This window comes from Phalaenopsis equestris, unplaced genomic scaffold (assembly GCF_001263595.1).
Source record: "Phalaenopsis equestris unplaced genomic scaffold, ASM126359v1 Scaffold000002, whole genome shotgun sequence".
In the NCBI taxonomy this organism is placed as follows: Eukaryota; Viridiplantae; Streptophyta; class Magnoliopsida; order Asparagales; family Orchidaceae; genus Phalaenopsis; species Phalaenopsis equestris.
Genome location: NW_018164444.1, coordinates 56,834,234 through 56,855,979, shown reverse-complemented (window position 1 = coordinate 56,855,979; position 21,746 = coordinate 56,834,234). Strand labels below are relative to the sequence as shown.

Sequence of the window (21,746 nt, the reverse complement as noted above, 5' to 3'; positions counted from 1 at the left end):
TATTAAAAATGATCTTAATTTACTAGAACTAAATGAAAATATGACACTAAATAGGACGCAATGGAGAAAAAGGATTCATGTAGCCGACCCCACGTAGTGGGATTAAGGCTTTGTTGTTGTTGTTGTAGCTGTGGCTTATGCCAATTACTGTTTGGCATACATGAAATTGATTGTTCTACATGAGGAGATTGAAATGCCCAATTCGTGCCAGTATCAAGCTGGATTAGCCATTTTGGACCAGTTCATACAACTAATCAAATAGACAAAAAAAAAAAGAAGGGAATTTTACATACATACCACACAATTCTTATATATTTACATAATTACAGTGATGGTTTTTAAATATGAATGTATAGGTGCTAGATATTATTTACATATCTAGCACCTATAAATTCATATTTACATGCAAACCACTTGAATCCTTAACATCTTGTCAAAAATACATATTTAGTTCTTTGACACATTTACTGTTAACTTTACTGAATTGTAATTTTTCTGCAAGGGCTGGCATGCTTACATCCTGCATTAAATCTAGAATTCTTGTATCAAGTTTTCATATTTGGTTTTTAAGTTACTTTTGAATTAAGAATCTTATCAAAGTCTTAGGCTACAGGGAATAAGTTAGCTTTGTTTGTTTGTATATTGGATGGATAGCTCAACGTATCTGCATCCAGACGTTGTTGTTCCTTCTAATGCGCCGTCTATGGAAAGGCTCCCCGATGCTTCCATTCTTCTTTCATCACCATCATTTTCGCCGCAGCAATACGGCGGCAACAACCGCTTTTCTCACATTGCCTCTGGGATTACGAAGATGGCGTCGAGGAAGAGGGAGCGAAATGGATCAGCTTTTGTTCATCCATCAAATAAGAACCCTAGAGGAAGCCTACCCAATTCAAGAAGTATCTCTGATACTAGCAGCAGTACCTTTATCCCGCCTCAGCTAAAGGGAAGGTAGTTTCTTTACGCCAATTTTTCTACTAAACAATATGAATGCATGCAATCAATTTTCACAATGATAAATGTTTATCATTTTTTTTTTGGCAAAAGAAACATAAAATAGAAAAGAGAAGAGGTAATCTGAATAAATTAATCATTAAAGTTATATTTTATTTTGTATATTTGAAAAGTAGAAAAGCACTTATTAGTCTTCAGTTTTTTCCAAATTCCATTATTCTCGCTATTACTATGTCATTTAACTAAAAAATACTCATTTTGATGCGGGTGATCTTTTAATCATTATTATTTTTAATCATATTGAGTGATGGAGCTTGAAATTTTTTTTAATTGGGGCACATAAGTTAGTTAATTTTTGTAAGGGCATCTAGGGCTGTAAAGGAGATGAGCCGAACCGAGCTAGGCTGATGCTTGTTCGAGGTTGAGCTTGCTTAGTAAGAGCATGCTTGACGGATCGAGTTTTTATGAATATGTTTGAGCTCAGTTTATACAGAGATCATCGAGTTTATTAATGAGCAACTCATTTAAAAACAAAATAAACGATACATGATCGAGCCATAGCGAGCTTTATACAATTGGTTTGTTTGGAAGAATAAACGAGTTGTATCAAATAAGACTTTATGTGCTTAAAAATAAACTTTTAAACAGTACTGTACAGGAGTGAGTTTTAATCTAGCCATTGTCAAGCTTTAATCACGCTTCTTAACAAGCTTATTCATGAGCTTTATCGATATTATTTATGAATATAAATGAATAAAAAAAAAGAAAAAGTTGTTCAAGCTTATTTATTTAGCAACCGAATTTTTACAAAAATTATCAAGCTTGTTCAATTAGTTAATAAAAAATCACGAACAAGTTCTAATTGAGCTGAGCAACAGATAGCCCGTCAGACGCTCTGTTCAGTTGCAACCCTAAGGGCATGAATTAAAGATGTTTATTGTGGAAAATAATATGTAAATTGGACATTATTAATATGATATCCATATAATTTGTATTTCACAATCTGTGCATATGTAGTGTTATGATATGAAGTGTATTTATGGCCATGTTGGAAACTATTTGTGAGGCATTGGCTGTGATTGTTAATTTTATTTCGATGTATGCCATTATTCTTTTCATTATATTAAGAAATTTCGCATTGTAATGTGGTAGGAGCAATGTTGTTACTGAAGATTTAAGGAAGCTTTTTGTGAAGCGGCACGCAGAGCCTTCTGGATAAGTTAATGAGCTTCCATGCAGTTTTCATGCTTTTGAAGAGTTCGATGTGGAAAATCTTATAATGCAGCTTTCACAACAGAACACCATGTCTGATTATTCCAGATGATGATTATTTGACTGTTTGATGTATATATGATCATTAAAAATAAAAGATTTTCATAAATACCACTCAATCCTTATGTGTATTTTTGTATCTATCACCTAATTGTCTGTTTGGGTAAATTGCGTTTTGACAGTTCTTTTAAAAAATTGTTGTTGAAATTTGCATTTCTCATCGGTCTCGATTAGGTGCGCTAACATTTTTTTAGCAGCGGTCTGATTTTTTTTTTTTTAAAAAATTGTAATAGTCAGTGCAGTTTTCTCAACATCATATTATTTTTCTACAGTTATTTTAACATTATATTATTTTTCAGCAGCTTCACGATTGCTTTTTAATTAGTTGTAGCTGTCTCAAACAGACCAAAAATTTTAAAATTTACATATATGCTAATTTATTTATGCATGGAAAAGTGTATTTCTCTTTTTGAAAGATAAAATAGTTGTATTTTATATGTGATACGAAGGATTTGGGTGCTATAAATGTAAAAATTTGATATCTAAATACATTAGAATTTGGTGATATGTATGTTAATCATTTCTAGTCAAGCATTAAATACTAATCGTTGATAGTTAAACATTGGTAATGAACTGGGTTGAGTCGAGCGGAAAGTTACTTGAGCTTGAGATCATTTGTCAAAGTCCTATTTGTGCTCCAGCTTTATCCGAGTTATTTGTGGTGGCATGCAAGCTTGGTTCACCTAAAATGATGGTTATTTGAGCTTTGTTTAAGCTCAATTCATTTTGCTAATCGAGTGAGTTTTATCGAGTTTATTAAAGATTAACATTATTGGGCAGCATGGTGGTTACTAAATATGGCTTCCTGAGCCTATTAATTAGAACTTAATGATGTTCGATATATCTTTAATTTAATGATCTAGGGAATAAACAAATATTTTGATGAGCATAAACAAGTAATTTGTGTCCATTATCAATTAAATAAATTTATAATTATGTCTTAAATAAGTACATTGTTATGAAGTAATTGAATTATTTAATGAGTTTATTATTTCTTTTTCAATAATATTGTTTATGATCATAAATGAATCAGACATGAGTGAAAGGGGATCTACCTTGGTGTATGTTTTTCGTTGATGATATCATTCTTGTGGATAAATTACTAAAGAATTCAAGTTTATTTTTCGGTCGCAGATTTGAAGCATATATTATCCTTTGGGCTTGACTTATTTCGAAAAAATTAAACAAATATTTTTACAAGAAAATCCAATGTTGTGACTCCGAATGAATCCTAAACTAGAACTTAACACGTGATTATAAATTTTGTATATGTTCATTTTTTGTAGGCTTATAATTAAAATGAGTGTTTCGATAAGAGACATTTAACTAGCCCTATATAACTCAAATTTTAAGGCCATCGAACGTTGTAGAAGAATCAACATACGGGTATAACAATCATTAGATGATGGCTGATTCTGCTATTATTAACGATCTTTACAACTTTCATGTCTCATCTGATCAACACTTCGACATCATCTCCATCCCTAGGTGTTGCCATCTCTACCCTAATGGGAGGGGGAATGTTGCCATATGAAAGCGCCTCTAGAGCCTCATTGCTCAACGTCAGAGTGATGTTGCATTCTTCACTTTCAAACATGAATGATTTTAAAATCAATCTTATTTCAGCTATATTCATTGGTGCCTTATTTGAATTCCAATAAGTGCAATTAATCTAATCAATATTGAATGCTAGTGGCTTGAATATGACTCCAAATCTATTTGAGTTTTCCATGTTACTTTATTTTAGTGCTTATGTGCAAGATCTCTTTCAAAATAAGAACGATCAGATATTCTCTCTCACCCTTTCTAACAATAAATAACGAATATTAAAAATTTTTTGGACACATCTTACATTTTTTATTTATTTACATGAGCGACACTTTTAACTTTTATATTTACTTGGTGTTATTAGATATGACTCAAATATCAGATAAAGGGACATATGCTGGAGCAGAATGGAGCCAGCCAACGGAGCGAGTGAGCAGAGTGGAGCGGAAGCAATTTGTTAAATCGGGGGAGTTTTGTCATGCAGGTTGGGGTGCAGGGGCAACGCCCTTGCAGTACAGTACAATGATAATTTTATAATTACAAAATTATCAATGTAACCCTAGGGATATCTTGTATTCTTTTCTGCGATTGAAAGAAAGCCGCTGCTTTGCTCCCGAGGACGTAGATAATTTGCCGAACCTCGTTAAATCCCTGTGTTTTCTTCTTGTTTTTTGTCGATTCTTTGCGCTAATTACTTAATAACATGTATTATAGATTTAGTGTAGCGTTAAAATATGTGTTGAATCCTTTTAGGATGTCTGGTCCTGTATCATTTGTGGGTTCACACAACCCAACAAAGGCCTGTGAAGGAAGAGGTGAAGAGGGATAGACATATGCTTTTCAAGCCCTGGTTTCCCCTTCCTTACAAGGGAGATGGAAGCAAGGAGATGATATATTTTAGGGGTTAGAACATGTCCCTGAAGGCTGAAGACCTATCTTTGAGGGACATTACAGAGAAGGAATAAAATATAAAAACATAGTTTGCATCGTTCGAAGTCTGTTCACGATACTCCAATTGAATGATGTTGACATATGTCTTAGACAACCCATAAATGAATATCAATGTATGTTCGTTCTTTAACGATAACATCATATGGCGGGTTAGTTGATATCAGTGAATGCTTACTGAGACCTCAGCAAGTCACTTTGATAAATCGCTCTGGCAGCCGATATGTTACAGCTCACACATTAGCAAGTGATGTTAGCATATCACCTCGACAACTAACATATCTAACTCCTTTCCTATGCATTTATATATCTAACACAAACTTTACTTTCATATATTTATCTCTCAATCTTTCCAAGCACACCAAAAATATCACTATTTTAAATTTTAAAGGATGAAATACACATTTTATGGCATAGTTATAAAAATGGAAGTTTAAGGATTAGGTATATAAATACATAAGAATTAGTGGTATACTTGTAAATCTTCTATAAATTTATAAGAATGGTTTGATATCTATATAAACTTCTTATTTCGTTTCATAAAAAAACAAATCCTTCTTACAAAATTTGCAGATAGCTGATTCCTCACCGTAGATAACCGGATCCTACGAGTCTATAAATACCCACGCTCTCAATTAAATCATCCTCACGACTACCATCTAGGGTTTGGGCTGCGCATCTAGGGTTTTCATCCAAGTTCTCCCAAATCACTTATTCTACCTTTGCACCCTAAATGGCCATCTCATTCACAGATCTTCACACCGAAGTCGGTCTCAAGTTTCTTGATGAATTCCTGTCCGGGAAAACCTATATCTCCGGGTAAATTTTCCTCCACGAGCTTAGTTCTACTTCTTAAAAACCAATTTTTTATTCTTTTGTTAAACGGATTCATTAGTTTCTGTGAATTGTTGAGAGATATTCAAGCTCTAACATGAAATTGGGGTAATTTTCTACTTTTCGATGCTTTAATAAGCTTAAAGGGTTTTTTTTTTTTCCCTTTGCAATCCCCTTTGCAATCAGAGATCAGATTCAGATTACTAAGGACGACATCAGAGTTTATGCTGCAGTAACAGGAAAACCTGGAGCTGGCTTCCAAAATGCTAGCCGATGGTATGAAACTGTATCATCTGCTTTGGCTGTAAGGTTTGTTTTTCTTTTCTTATTCTCCGTCTTATCTTGTTGCTATTATAGCCTGCTGTAGATTCATTGATTGAGTTTCAGATTTGTGTGAATATGATTATGACCAGGAGCTTGTAATTTGTTCCATATTTTTTGCTATTTGGAATGTTTGAATTCTGATAAATTGCAGTTGAATTATAGCAAAATTGAATCGAGTTTCTATGGAAAATTCACTTGTTTTCAACTTTTATGGAATTTTTTAGTATTATTATTTATGTTTTTTTTAAATAAAAAAAGATACAGTTTTATCAATCTACATGAAGATTATTTCCAGTGTAGCTCAGATCTTAAATTGTTCTTTGTTGGATTATACATTTCAGATTCCCCGGAAAAGCTGCCGGTGTAAAGATTGGAGGGCAAGTTGCAGCACCGGTTCCTTCTGCTGCTGAAACAGAGCAGGTAATTGTTTAGTTCTGCTGAATTTTGAAAATTTTATTTAGGTATTGAGCTCGAATTTGTAATACCTTTATTTTTCTAATGAGTTTTTGTATGATGTGGGAATTGTATGATCATGTTTCCGGGCTTTTTGGCTACAATAAGGGTTTTAATTCAAGAATGATTTAGTAAAATCTATGTATATGGCATAATTCTGTGAATATTTAGACGGTTTAACACCCAACCGCTTAGCCACGTGGGCAAGAATTATGATCCAATTTTGAGCTGAGTTGTGCTCAACTCAAAATTGGGTCTAAATGTGGCTTGAAATTGGCTCGTTGCTCATTGTATCCTATTTCAAGCCAGCTCGGCTCAAAATTGAATTGAACATGTATGAAATCTAAACAAATTGACTGATATTGAGCTTTTTGAAACCATTCTAGCTTGAAATTCCAGCTCGTTTCGGTTGACCTAGGTTATAATTAATGAATACAGATAAGTTTTAAAAAAACTAAAAAGTTTTACTACTTTTGCATATTAAATTTTTATTTAGCATTCTATTAAATAGATTTTATTTATAAACAAATTTGTAAATAATGAAGAAAACTTTATGCCGATCTTGAGCAATTTCAAGCTCAATTTGTGTATTGCTTGAAATCGGCTCGAAATAAATTCAATTCATGTGTTTTAGCTCACAGTTCAGCTAGTTTACTTCAATCCAATCTTAATTTGAGCCAAAATTTGAGTCAATTCTTGAGCGATTGATGATCTTCGAGCTAAATTGTCAGCCCCTAGTATAACTATTGTTTAAATCATTCGTAAAATAGGATACCCAATAGCCCTTGTTTTTCCAAGTGGCTATGCTGTGAAATGGAAATTTTAGATTATCTTGAACATGTATCCATCTCAGTTGTAATCGACATCTTTTAGTGATTGATTGATTCTTAACAAAATGACAGATCAATTTTTATGATTTATTGTTTTTCTATGCTTACCCCGTTGACATGAATATTACTCATTTTTTAAGGGGCATTTACATACACACCTCTCAAGTCTTTTGTATTTACATATGTAACCTCTAAAGATTACTTTTTACATTTAGGGTCTATCTGGTAACAGATGTAGAATAGGATTTAAGCTGGATTTAACATAAATCTTGCCACTGTTATTTTGGATAAAAATCTTTGGATTTGATGTATCCGGATTTCACGGATTCGGGCCTTAAACTCAGGATTTACTAAACACCGTGAATTAGTGGATTTAGTAAATATGGGACGGGCACTTTGCGCAAAAAAGAAAAAAAATGTGAAGTTATCTTCCTCGATGATTTCGGGTAGGAGAGGAGCAGAAGAAGGAAAAAAAAAGGGAGTTTCGAGTCTCTATAAGATGCAATCCCATTGTTGTATTCCAAACTATCTCTAATTGTGATTCTATCGCGAGGGATCGGTGACATGCGATGGTTTTGGACGAAACAAAAAGGGGCGGGGGAACATGCGAGGGTTTCGGGAAGAGGAGCAATGTAGGCAGCGGGGCTTCGGGTAGAAAGGTGTCATGTGGGCGAGGGTTTCATTAATTTTATTTAAGTTAATTTTCTTAATTTAATTTTATTTAAGTTAATTCTATTAATTTAATTGATTAATAAGTAATAATGATTAAAATATTATCAGATTAATTATACTTAAATAAATTTATTTATTATTTTTATCATTAATTATTCGTTCAATTAATTTATAAGTAATTATTAATAAATATAATTAATAATTAATTAATGATTCTTTTATAAATATTAAACTTTTATTTAGTAATTAATTTAATAAAAAATTAATTAATAGTTAATTAGTTTAGTAAATATATACTTATTAATTATTATATTTTGAATTAAAATATTAATTGAATTTTAGAAGTTGGTTTGGCTATTTTAGAATGTTTTAAGAAGTCAAATTTACATGATTTGCTAAATTATATTTTAATTTGTTGTTAAAGTCTAATAACCATAACAAATTTTTAAATCCTGATAGAAATTGCCAGAGAGTTTTAAGGATTTAACATAATTTATTAAATCCATTGCTAAACGGATTTACAGGATTTAGTAAATCCTACAAACTTAAATCTCATCCGTTGCCGTACAACCCCTTATAGCACCCAAATCTTTCATATCACAAAAAAAAAAACAGCACTACTTTTAATTTTAAAACGTGAAATACACCTTTTTTTTAAGACGCGGTGGCTTGTATGTTTACAATTGAAGTTTAGATGTTAGATATGTAAATACATTAGAATTGAGTGGTATTTATGTGAATATATATATATATATATATATATATATATATATATATATAACAGTCTGTTTTTATTTTTAGGCATAATTTTCACATCAGGTAATTCTAGATTCATTTCACTTATGCTATTTACTTCTGAATGATTAACATTCTATTTGAATGTTAGTGTTTGAGATAAATGTTGCTAATTAAGTGTATTCTAAGAGTGTTAAATTCACCATAAAAGCACATGCTTTTTGTTTGGTGAAGATAGACACTTAACTGAACAACGCATTATATGATTATCTTATTGGGCAAAATTTTACTGGGCATGTTTTGATGAGTATTTTCATGATCGGAGTTTCTGCCTCGAAAATTTAGAACAACACAGCATACCAGGTCAAAAACATATATACCGAACAATTCTTATATACTTAACATATCCAATACCTAAACATTCATATTTACATGGATAGCAATCATATCAAAAACGTCACTATCACCTACTTTTAAAAAGTTAAATGCACTTTTTCATGCTTTGGTTTATCACACCATAATGTTATAAACTTAAATATGAACCATAATGTTATAAACCTAAATATGAAAATTTAGGTATTAGATATGTAAATGTAAAACGAAATTTGTTTGGTATCTATGTAAATTTCCCAAGAAGAATTGAATGTTCTAGATATGTTTATAAATAGAGCATTTTGCACTGCTAAACTTTTGCATTCATTCTCGCAGCATTCATTTTTGGTATCATTCTAGATCCAAATCTGTGATTAAAGTTTTATATTTCGAGTTTATATATACATATACATATATATATATATATTTATCATTGCAGTTAATGGCAGTTGCTTAACTTTTGAAAGATCTTTTAAACATTATTATTTGGTATCATAATTTACATTTTAATATATAATTTACATTATGTTTTTTTATGTTTAAACATTTCTTTAAAATAATAGGAAGATGTACATACTTACCACTCAATTCTTATGTATCTACATATCTAACACCTGAACTTCAATATTTACATGCATACCGCCTCACCGATGCATGAAATGGTAGTATTTTTATGTGATATGAATGATTTGGGTGATATAAATGTAAAATGCAAAATTTAGTTGTTAGATGTGTCAAAAAGCAAAGTTTAGATGTTATGATTTAATATGAAATATTTATTTATGTAATTTACAATTGTGTTCAATAATATTATGAACCATTTTCTTAATGTTCTATTTTTATTTTAAACTTGCTTAAATTAGAGTATATTTGTATCAGTTATTAGTTTATATGTAGAACTTCCTTTAGAACAAAATATTAACCTTTAAGTTTTCTTTTATGTTTTGGTTAAAAACTAATTTTGTTTATATTATTATAAAGCAAAATTGTCAATTCTATTTTTTTTTGTATATTTTAATATATTTTGTTTATAACATATATGTTCTTATTGCTTCATTTTTATGAAATATTATATTTTAGCAGGAAGAACCAGCTGCAGCCACCAATGAGGAAGACGACGATGACTTAGATCTTTTTGGAGATGAAACCGAAGATGAAAAGAAGGCCGCTGCAGATCGGGAAGCTTCCAAGGCCTCCACGAAAAAGAAAGAGAGTGAGTCATCCAAGCCACTATATATATATATTTATTTATTACTGTATATTTTTTTTATGATTGAATTATAATATTTTGTGTTGCCCAGGTGGTAAATCTTCAGTGCTGTTGGATGTAAAGCCATGGGATGATGAAACTGATATGGTGAATCTGGAGAAGGCAGTGCGCAGTGTAGAAATGGAAGGGCTTCTCTGGGGTGCATGTATGAAAATATTTACATACATACCACACAATTCTTATGTATTTATGGGTCTAACACCCAAACATTCATATTTACATGCACATCACTCAAATCCTGGACATCACATCAAAAATACCACCATCACAATCCTCTTTAGAAGTAAAATACACATTTTCCTGCATATGTAAATATTAAACTTTGGGTGTTAGATATGTAAATACATAAGAATTGTATGGTATGTATTATGTATCTAAGTTTCCCAAATGTTTACCAATATATTATATATTTTAGGGGTATTTACATACATACCACAAATTGTTATGTATTTATGTCTAACACCTAAATTTCACTTTTTATTTCTAATCGCGTCAAGAGTAGTCTAAAGTGAAATAAATCTTTTCATGCATTGATATAGTGGCATATGTGTAAAAATTGAAGTTTTAAGTGTTAGATATGTCAATACACAGGAATTAGGCTTTATGTATGTAAATCTTCCATAGTTTTAAATGATTTTTTTGATTAGTTTTATTTATTAATTTATGCTTACCTTGTTATATTGCAGCCAAGTTAGTTCCAGTTGGATATGGGATTAAGAAGCTTCAGATAATGATGACAATTGTTGATGATTTAGTGTCAGTTGATTCTCTTATTGAAGAACACCTCACTGTTGAGCCCTGCAATGAGTTCATCCAGAGCTGTGATATTGTGGCATTCAATAAGATCTAACATATTTCTGGAAATTACATTTTTCTAAGCTTCTCAGACCTTTTATGTGAGTTTTGAGTGATATTTATATTATGGTTATGTGGTTGAATATTCAAGATGGATGTTTTGTTATGTTGTTAGTTTGGTTTTTGTTTTTTTTTTATCTTTTCTTTTCCTTTTTTTGTACTTTCAATTTTGTTTGGAACTTTTGAGGATTGTTCTTAATTTATGAGGCTTATTATACTTTTCAAATGTTTGTGTAAGTGATGATTTTTTAGGATCATTTTGCCTAATATTCTATTTATGCAAATGCTCTTGAGAATTTCTATTTATATTAATATTAACACTCAAAATTTCATATTTATATATGCATGAATAGCACTCATATCTTTAATATCACACAAGAATGTCTATTATTTGGGTTTCAAATTAATTTTATCAGTTCAAAGTGTTATAAGTATAGAAATAAAAATTTAGTTGTTAAGTAAATACAGTCAAATCATGTGAAATATATGTAAAGTTTCCTAAAAAAATGAAGGAGCATATCCACAAGTGATTGATTTCAATTAAATAAAAATGATCTTCCTTTTTAATAAATTATCATAAAATTGATAGAAAATAATTTTTAAATGTTGCAAACATAAGTTCTTAATTAACAAACAAACAAAAATGTAGGTGTATTTCATTATAGACACGAGTTTTGCGACTAATGTTATTTTTTATTTTGTCAAGCTCAAGAGTTATGGAGCTGGGTCTGTAAATGAATTAATGCATTTGACAAGCAACTTAAAAGTTCTGACTCGATCAATATTTATTCTTGTTTATACAAATTAATAAATAAATTGAGTTTGAATAATTTTTTAAAATTTAAAACTTGAATTAAACAAATTTGAACATATTTCAACAATTATATCTAGATTAAACTTAAATAAGCAGAATTTATTTATTAATAACTTTTTCAATACTAATTAATTATAATTTAATTTCAATATTAATAAATTTAATATGATTTTATTATTTTTTTAATTTATTAAATATTCAGTCATTTTTATAAATTAATCTAACAAATTTAACACTTAATTATGTTCTTTAATTTACCAAAAAGTTTATGACAAATTTATTTAATATTAACTAAATATATATTATTTTGAAAAGTAATACTTGTTTCTTTATTTTACAAAACAAATCAAATACCAGTTTAAAATTTTTATCACCTTAAAAAATCACGCACAGATTAAATATTGAATTTTATACGCAAATGAAATCCTCATTTAAACTTTAGCTTTTAAATTAATATAAAAAATCAAATACAAATCAAGTAAGAAAATTAAAAATTTCAAAGGTACAAGCATATTTTTGAAGCTACAGTCTCAAGCTTGAATTGAACATGAATGTATGATTCTCCCTAGCCAAATCCAAATCATGACATACTCAACTCGACTGGATTACAATCCTAGATGGAACTAACTTGTAACAAACAATACCACTATTTTTTACTTTTAAAAATGCAAATACACCTTTTGAAGCATTAGACAAGATGTCATGTAACAAAAAAATTGAAATTTAGATGTTAGAAACATAAATACATAAGAACTTAATAGTAAGCATGTAAATCTTAAAAAAAAAAAAAACCAGCCTCATTTAAAAAATCCCAATAAATTAAGCAACAAAATGCAAAACAAAGTATCACATCAAATTTAAACAAATCATGATTTTAGATAGCTTACAGTGCCAACTAGCAGAACAACACTAAGTTTTATGGCTGAAATGTAATTAAATATCACCAATAACAGCAAAAGCCACCGACAACAAACAATAAGCTCAACCCATAAAAAACTTACGTGGTCAACTCCATGATAGCAGTAACAATATCACCATCAGCCGCTTTAAGAGCCTTAACAGCCTTGCTCCTCGAAACACCAGCCTGAGTCATCACCAACTCAATGTCCTTCGGTTCCACCCCAGTTTCGTCGACCTCTTCATCGTCTTGAGCTACTGACGTGTCCGGCTTGCTGCTTATCACATGGCTCAGATCCGGGGCTCGGAACTGCTCAGCAGCCTGGCTTTGCAATTGCGAGCTCAGATCCTCGATCTTCGCTTCGCCTAAGATTACGTACGTGTCGGAATTCGGGCTCTTAAACACGTCTGGTTTTGAGATGACGAAGAGGATCTACAAGCAGAGTCAAATATTTGAACAAAAGGGTGGTGATGGTATTAAAGATGATAGGGAAATTTACATACTTTTAGCGCACAATTGTTATGTATTAACATATCTCACACCTAAACTTGTAAATACATAAGAGTTGTGTGATATTTAGGTAAATACCACAAGATAACATTGCGGGAAAAATTGAGAAGGGGTGAGAGAGCGAGAGGGAGAGAGGGAGGGAGAGAGAGGGAGTCACATTTTTGCTCTTCTTCACTGTGACACGGCTGATACCAGGGATGGGTTTCATTCCGAGCTTCAGCATGGCCTTTCTGCTCTTTTTTTCGCTTCTGCTTTGCTTGGATCTGCCACTCGCATCACCCGCTTGACCTGTATTTAATGTCATAGAAGATGGGATTTCACTCAACCGACAGACAATATATAAAGGGATCAAATAAAAGGGTGGTCTTTATACATAGCAACATTTTTTTGTAAATATTTATATGTTTACCACTTAAATTTATATATTTAAGATTAAATCACAAAATAATCTTGAAAAATCTTCATTGTGAAAAAATTTAGTCTCGGAGTAATAAATCCCTGAACCATACAGAATGATCCACTCATGTAAAAACTATGATACAAAGTGATCCTAATTCAATTTATGTCGATTTAGTCCTTAAGAGGATTATTTTGGCTCAATTTTGAATATTTGAGGTACTAAATAAGAAAACAGTGATACTTTAAAACTAATCTACATACGAATAGCCGGGAAGTTAATTTGAAAGGTAGCTATTTAATTATATACAGGATCACATGAGAGCATATACATAAAAAAGAATATTTTAATTTACGCAAGTTAAAATTAGAGTTTTTTTATACTTAATTTAGAGTTTGGCACTGCTGAAGGATGTATAAATTACATAAATATTGAGGGGAAAGCAATTTTTTTGAAAATGGTAAAGTATAATAAATATTTTCCTTTTTTTTTTTTTTGATAAGATAAACCAACTTTTATTAAATTTTATTAAAGCTACCACACTTTTAACATATCTAATCATAAAAAATTGTGCTTCTCCAACCAAAGGACGTTTTAAAGGTAGCAACAAGCAATGGCACACAAACATAGGTTTTGTCTAGAAAACAAAAAAATTAAAAAGCCACCCCAAAATAGACTTTGAAATTTAGGTGTTATACAAATAAACTTAAGATTTGAGTATTAAATATGTAAATACATCAAAATTTGGTGGTACATAAAGACATCCTTAATAAAAAAAAAAACATTCTTAGAATATTTTTCAAGTGCCAATGTGTGAGCCTTTCAACGATTTTAGTGTAAAATAATTTTCATATGCCAATGCTTGGTTAGAATACTTTAGTATCGGCTTAGTGTAGTAAACACGCCGACACTAAAAGCAAACATTTACAGCACACAACAGTTTATCCTTACCAATGAAAACCAATCCCACCCATCATAACTAAGCTGCTCCATACAACAAGTGATACATTAACTCTAGCTAAAAGGGCTTTCAAACCTTAGATAATAAGTGCAACACTATAAAGGGCTTCTCTAAATGAGGCAATTTAGGTTTTATATAATTGACATTCTTAACCTTCATTTGACCCTTCTCACCGTAAAATTAAGGGGGAAAAGAGACTCGAGGTGGCACATCTGATCATTCTCTAAAAGGCTCGATAGATAGAGAAAGAAAAACGACGACACAATAACAACAAGCCTTTAATCCACTAATTAGGCTCGGCAACATGAATCATTTTTCTCCATTATGTCTTATTGCGTGTCATATTTTCATTTAATTCTAATAACTTAAGATTATTTTCTATACAACATGCCCAAGTTTTTCTATGTCTGCCTCCACCTTTCGTAACATAAGTTAATTTTAAAACATAAGCTCTCCTAAGGTCATCAAATGGTCGAGGTTTAATGTGATTACCATCTAAGGCAATTCTCTCTAATCTTATAAGCCACTGGAGTTACTCCAACACTTTCACAGATATATCCTTTCACATATTGTTTCTAAGTGTAAAATCACTCATCCACCCGAGCATTCTTATCTCAACAACACTCAACTTAATTTTATGCTTCTCTTTTACAGGCCAACATTCTGCGCCATAAAGCAATACAGATCTGACCACCATCTTATAAATTTTCCTTTAGTTTAAGCAATAGCATCACACAATATGCTTGACACATTCGTTCACTTCGACCATGCAACTTGAATTCTACTAGAAACATCCCATTTATATCACCATCACTTTGATCAATAGACCTAAGATATCTAAAATGTTCACTATTTTCAATGGCATGATCACTTATTATTACAATCTTGCCACTAGATCTACTACTACTAAAATTACATTCTATGTATTCAATTTTAGATCGACCAAAACGAAAGCTTTTAGACCCTAAAGTTGACCTTTCAATTTTTTTCCCAAACTCTCTCTCAAACTTATCCACAAGAAGAATATCATCAGCAAAGGAATACACCAAGATACATCCTCCTCTAAATGGCCAGTAAGAACATCCATAACAAAAGAAAATAGAGAAATAATAAGATGAAATAATTTATCTTCATGATCTTCACCACTGAGTAACACTACCTCGCCTTCGTATCAACCGCTAATTGGTAAAGCTAAAACATTGTTGCCTAAGAAAACAATAGCACTCCCTCACCATCAAACTCATCCAAGACTGTATGTATCACCCATCATTTTATGAATATATGCCCAACATCGACTCCCATGCCCATCATCATAATAAAGGAATTCCAAATACTCAAAAAAGGGGAGGGACGTGACAATTTTGAAAGGCTCAATTTATTTCTTCATAAACATATCTTTTATAACGAATAAACTCTCTTATAACGAAACCTAAAGAGCAACCTTAACTAGACAAATATTTTATCACCCAATCCCACATTGATTCAAAATGTCAACTTTTGAATCATATTAAGTGTTTCTGGATTTATATGAGCAAGTCGATCATTTTCAAACAATCATACAAATCTATTAGACGACCAATTCAATTTTATGCCAAGTCTATCTTGCCGCTTTAACGGGACAAATAAGATCATAACTTTATTCACTCCTTCAATTCTCATTTGTGAAAACTAACACAATTTTCATTGATCATTCCATCACCAATCTTGATATCATGAAAGATCCTTTCTATTAGTTAGAGATATGTTGTTAAAGGAGGAAGTCACTCTACCCATCTTCAATGGTAAAATTTATCAAATTCCAGAATTCCACTTCGAGCTCCTATATGGAGCTTTTCTTGGGAGTCTTCTACTAAAAGATTATTTACTCCATCCTTATTGAGACTCCGTAACTTCGGAAGTTTCTACAGTAACAATAAGGCAATCAGACACCGATGAGCCAAATCAAAGAAATTGTAAGAGGAAAATCTTTGTCCAGACCCCTGCAAAGCAAACTAATTTCCAATCCCTCAATTATCATTTACAAATCTAAGCTTAAGGGGAGGGAGTTAATCTCCTTATCAAGAACCTCTAACTATAAATGCTAAGAACGATGAACAAGAATCCTATCAATGCCTTCCACTTATTTTAAGATCGGTCTCATAAGAAAAAAACTCCAATTCTTCACTGGACCTCTTTATGGCTTCAAAAGCCATCAAATTAGGATTAAGGGACTATTCATTCTACATGTCACCTATGATGCACAAACACTTCTAACTAAAAAGCCGTGCACCCGACACACACCAGACACATATCGAACACGTCCTGGACGTGTCTTATTTAAATAATATTAATATTAAAAAAGGACGTGTCAAAAACAAGTCTTAAATTAGTGAAATAAAAACTAAAAAAAATTAAACATTTATGATATATTTTTTATAAGTAAAATTAAGAAAATTCTTATTTAAAGATTAAGCATATGTTTGGATTTTTTGTCCAATTTCTTTTCTAGCAGATGAGCACAAGCGGTTGGCCAATCACTCACCTAGATTGATATTTTTCATTATGAACAATTTAGTTTTTGAAAGATAGCTGTTATTTTTTTTTATATTATGATTATTTTTATTATTATTATTTTATATATATATTTTTGTAACACATGAAAATATACTACATTTCACATAGACACACTAACTGATTTAAATTTTATAATTAAAAAAAATTTTTAACCATAGAAATATCTCGTGCCCATTTTACATAAATACTAAAGCAAAAACACCTTTTATATGTATTTTTCTTCGAAACTTTAGTCGTTTGTCAATCTATAATGAATTGCTTATTAACATAATTACTTTTCTTACTATCTCTAAATTTCTATGCAACTATAATAACTATAATAAGTTTAATCATTTCATATAGTGTTGTAGCCTTAAAACCTCAGCAAGGTAAGGTTAATCCAAGGCAAAACATATCTTTATAATCAAACATCTACAATGTCTTTAGAATGGGTTCAATCAATCCTTAACAATTCAACTTGAGATCTTCTATAATAGGTTACAATCATCGAGCAACCATCTAATAAACAAACCTTAAGTAAGCTAACATTCTTCACGAATTCATATGTTGGATACACAGAGACTACCCGACCGACCCATCCATATAAAGAGAATACTCCAATTCCATCTAATATACATGAAACACCAATCTCCTAGGTCCAATTTATGGAGACTATGTTCTCATGCACAAGTATAATTTTTCCCCCTCATGAAGCAACATCTTCAATCTGTGGCCTTGTCAAATATTGAACTATAAAAACTGTTGTACAAAAAAAAAATGTTGTCTCTAGTCGCTATTCCAGACGTACCTAGTCCTATGATATGTTTATCAAACAATCAAAATATTGGGAGGCAACCATGGCACCCTTCGCTCCAACATTTTATAATTAAAATGGTAAATCACATGAGAGCTAATAGATGATTCAACCTAGGATGAAACCTCGTGTTAGACAAGATTCATGGTCACCAAGACGTTGAACTAAGCCACAACCCAAAGCAAAATCCTTCAATCTTGGCTAAAATTTTATTCTCCAAGTCAATGAAGTGACCAAGTTCCCAATCAGATTTATTTCTTAAACACTAATTGAAGTTATTTTCAGTAAGGTATAAGCCAAGGAAATGACCCTAAGTTGACACTTTTTCTTCAATCTTTGGCACTTTCTCCAAATACCACCCAACTCTTATGTGTTTACATATCTAACCTCTAAATCAAAGTTGGGGGACCCGAGTGCGCCATTTTAGGGACATTTAACATAAACACCGCCTAAATCCTATTTATTTACATATCTAACACCTGACCTTGTATTTTTTATAATCATACTACCCAAATAAATTTTAAAAATAATTAAATTTAGCCTCTTTTTAAAATATATAAAAATTAATATAAAAAATAAATAAATAAATATTATCATTTAATTATTTCGAGTTAAAAAGAGCCAAACACAAACAAACAAAACTTTGTTAGTGTTTTTATAAATCAAGCACAAAAAAAATTGATCAAGTTTGGCTTGTTTTCTTCAAGAACAAATCGAACACGAGTTATCTATAGAGTAGAACAAAAGATGTTATGACGAGCTTTTTTGACAGTCCTAGTAGCAAGACTTTAAAATATTGAAGTTCATCAAATAATAGTTCATAAAATATTATTTACAAGTTTTTCGATCATGGATTTCATAACATCAGTGTCTTTTCACTATTGTTGAATATAATTCATGCAAACCAGGTACATGACCAATTCAAAAAAAGTCCCCAGCATTAAAACTTGTTTTGAAAAGTGAGAAAACTTTGAACAAGCTATCATAATTTTAAGAAAATATCAAATTGTTAAAAAAAGGCTTAACATAGATGTTGTATCAATGACTTAATATTTTTTTATTGTACACAGAATTAAAAATAAAAATAAAGAGTAATCACAAACAGACCCAACTAATTTGGGTTATGGACCATTATTATCCTACTTTTTATTGCGTTAATCATATTGAAAAATGATTCAAGAAACAATGTTCCTGAGGGCTGTGTTTCATTCAATGGCGATACTTTGAATGTTTTTTAAATGCATGTACTTTAAAAATATAGAGTAATTAAAATGTCACACTCTTAGTTGTATGTTAATGCAATGAAAAATTTTTCAGGCTTCTTACGATCCAATTTTAAATGCATTGTATTACGACATGCAACACCAATTAGCGCGCATGCATCCAAAGACAAGGGGATTGCGTTGGGAATGACGGTAGAAAAGACAGAAATCGCATGTAGCGAGTTTTGCTTGCTTTTAAAATTCACATGATTTGGGCCAATTCTAAATTCATCAACATTCTATATTATTTCAAATTCCCTACACAAATACCTTCAGTTTTAATTTTGATTCCCTACATTCTATATTATTATTATTATCTCCCAAATTATCATGGTCCCAACGCACTCCCAAACCAAGTCCGATTCGAACACAAACGGGTTCATTTGAATGGTTTTGACGATATGGACGTGTTCATGTGATATGTTTCGCGAAACAACCCTAAACCGAAAGAAAATTTGTACGTAGAATAGGATTTCATATATGAAAGTTTTGAAACACACACTCTACCTAAAAAATGTATCAAATTGTTGTCGAACTCGAAATATGCTCCTCCGAGCATAACAATGACTACAACGCAATTTAAAAAATAAAATTAAGCATTACAATGAGCCAACAAGACCATGATAATGGGTTCATTTTCTTACATTAAGTTGAGTTTAGTTCAAATTTAAGTTTTACATTAAGTTCATTTAATTAAATTTCAAATTGTGATGATTTTAATTTTATTTTTTATTTGAGTCAAGCTCATACAAATCAAACCTAAGTACATCCAAACCAATCCAAGATTAACTCAAAAAAGGCATGGGTTAACCAAGAGTCTAAAACATGTCTAAGTCATGAAGTCAAGTCTCTAGACTCAATAGATCCCCTGGAAGTCATATCAAAGACCTTATAGGCCACTCAACATTTAATATTAATAACCTAGACATGATCAAGTCAACACAAAAATATGAGCTAAGGATTAAATTTAAGCATATTTCAAATTAAAGGGAGTGAAGATTTAGGTTGAATTCTAATTTTGGGTTTTAACCATTCACTACTCTAAGGTAGCCTCTAAGGAAGTTTTAAGGCTGGATCCTAAGCTATGAAGATGTGGAGAAAGAGAGAAGATAAATCTTACCAAAAGTGGTCAACGCCACTTTATATTCAAAGGAAAAAGACACAACTTAAAACCACAGAAGACTAAATAGTTCAGTTTGTCTAGAGTATGTGTGACTGCCACTAAACTATATTGATAACTTCAAGAACAAGTTAACATGCAGATTCAAAGGACAATTTGTTAGTAAAAGGAGTCTTGGTTTACCTTCTACATTCTCGTCATCTTTCTCATCGTCATCCTCATCATCATCTTCATCATCATCATCTTCAACAATAGGCTCATCGGGCTACAAAAGAGGGAATTAAGAATTTTGCAATGGAAAGTTAGTTAATATAGAAAATTTAACAAGATAAAATTAAAATGAGCAAAAAAAAACTTGAAAAATAGCAGTAGTGCAAGTAGGTAACATTGCCAAACAATTAAGCATCAGTTGAAGATTAACAAAATGCGAGTACAAAACTATTTTGCAACCAATTGGAATTATTTCGACCAAACTCCTATAAATATAAGAACCACTAAAATTTGAGTATTTTGGCAACCAAAAAAAAAAAGACTGACTGACTAAAATCACTATAGGTAGAAATTAAATAATTCAAGAAGATTAAACCAGAAATAATCAATCCCTGTGGAGTGTGCATAAGAGTTTTTCTGATGGTCCATACACTTATACATCAAGTTATACCTAATTAGGGGTAACTAGATTAGGCAAACAGACCAAAAATTAGTAACCAAATATTAATTACTTAATTTGTATGATTAGTATACTATTTTTTAGTTTTTTTTTAATAAATATGTATATATATTATTGACATGTCCAACATGTGTTCGGGACACATAATTTCATCAATAGATATGTCACGTTGTCGGTCAACTTTTTTTTCGATTAGATTTATTTGAAAAATAGGATATATAAAAATAATTTTTTTTGGGATTTAATTTAAATATAAAAGATATATATAGTTTGGGTTTTGAAAGCAGTATGTTTTAATTTTTGAAAAATGAGACCAAATTGATCTCATTAGTCTGATAGTTTGCAAAATCGTGCCTGATACCGCAAATACTACACCTTCCCGAGAGATAAGTGTAGACCTCAGCGATAGACCCAATCCTGCAAACTATGAGATTTGTGACATCCGTTTGGTCTGCGAACTTTTTTTATATATGACCGACAAATTCCCCTATTTAATACAAAGATTAAATAGGATTTATTTTACCTGAGTTTCAAGTTCCCTATAGAGGCAAGCCCCTATAGTTAATTACATCCCAAATGACGGGAGTCACTTGAGAAAACTCTCGATAATGATCAATGGTTCTAGTCTTCAAGAATTCAAG

At 31.1% G+C, this 21,746-nt stretch overlaps 3 protein-coding genes across 3 annotated transcripts in view; 2 read left to right on the top strand and 1 right to left on the bottom strand.

Moving 5' to 3' along the window:
* LOC110033825 overlaps positions 1-2,379 on the top strand; it is a 6,012-nt gene extending 3,633 nt beyond the window's left edge. Inside the window, exons 2-3 of the mRNA XM_020737943.1 lie at positions 655-951; positions 2,107-2,379. Of these exons, the coding sequence (XP_020593602.1) occupies positions 655-951; positions 2,107-2,173 (364 nt within the window). The 3' untranslated portion in view covers positions 2,174-2,379. The remainder of the gene's footprint in view (positions 1-654; positions 952-2,106) is intronic.
* Positions 2,380-5,398: 3,019 nt separating this feature from the next.
* LOC110031057 (elongation factor 1-beta-like) lies at positions 5,399-11,233 on the top strand. The gene is made up of 6 exons (XM_020734096.1): positions 5,399-5,601; positions 5,803-5,925; positions 6,282-6,360; positions 10,086-10,215; positions 10,304-10,417; positions 10,959-11,233. The coding sequence occupies exons 1-6, from the start codon at positions 5,516-5,518 to the stop codon at positions 11,120-11,122; spliced, it is 696 nt and encodes a 231-aa protein (XP_020589755.1). The 5' UTR covers positions 5,399-5,515; the 3' UTR covers positions 11,123-11,233.
* A 1,540-nt stretch (positions 11,234-12,773) lies between these two features.
* LOC110031067 (nascent polypeptide-associated complex subunit alpha-like protein 1) overlaps positions 12,774-21,746 on the bottom strand; it is a 25,738-nt gene continuing 16,765 nt past the window's right edge. Inside the window, exons 2-4 of the mRNA XM_020734106.1 lie at positions 20,619-20,700; positions 13,507-13,637; positions 12,774-13,271 (exon numbers count right to left, since the gene is read on the bottom strand). Of these exons, the coding sequence (XP_020589765.1) occupies positions 12,939-13,271; positions 13,507-13,637; positions 20,619-20,700 (546 nt within the window). The 3' untranslated portion in view covers positions 12,774-12,938. The remainder of the gene's footprint in view (positions 13,272-13,506; positions 13,638-20,618; positions 20,701-21,746) is intronic.

Excerpts from the sequence above, each read along its gene's own strand:
- LOC110031057 (XM_020734096.1), top strand. The coding sequence starts at position 5,516 with ATGGCCATCTCATTCACAGATCTTCACACCGAAGTCGGTCTCAAGTTT. Across the intron at positions 5,602-5,802 it reads GGGAAAACCTATATCTCCGG|AGATCAGATTCAGATTACTA; the intron begins GTAAATTTTCCT and ends CTTTGCAATCAG. Across the intron at positions 5,926-6,281 it reads TCATCTGCTTTGGCTGTAAG|ATTCCCCGGAAAAGCTGCCG; the intron begins GTTTGTTTTTCT and ends TATACATTTCAG.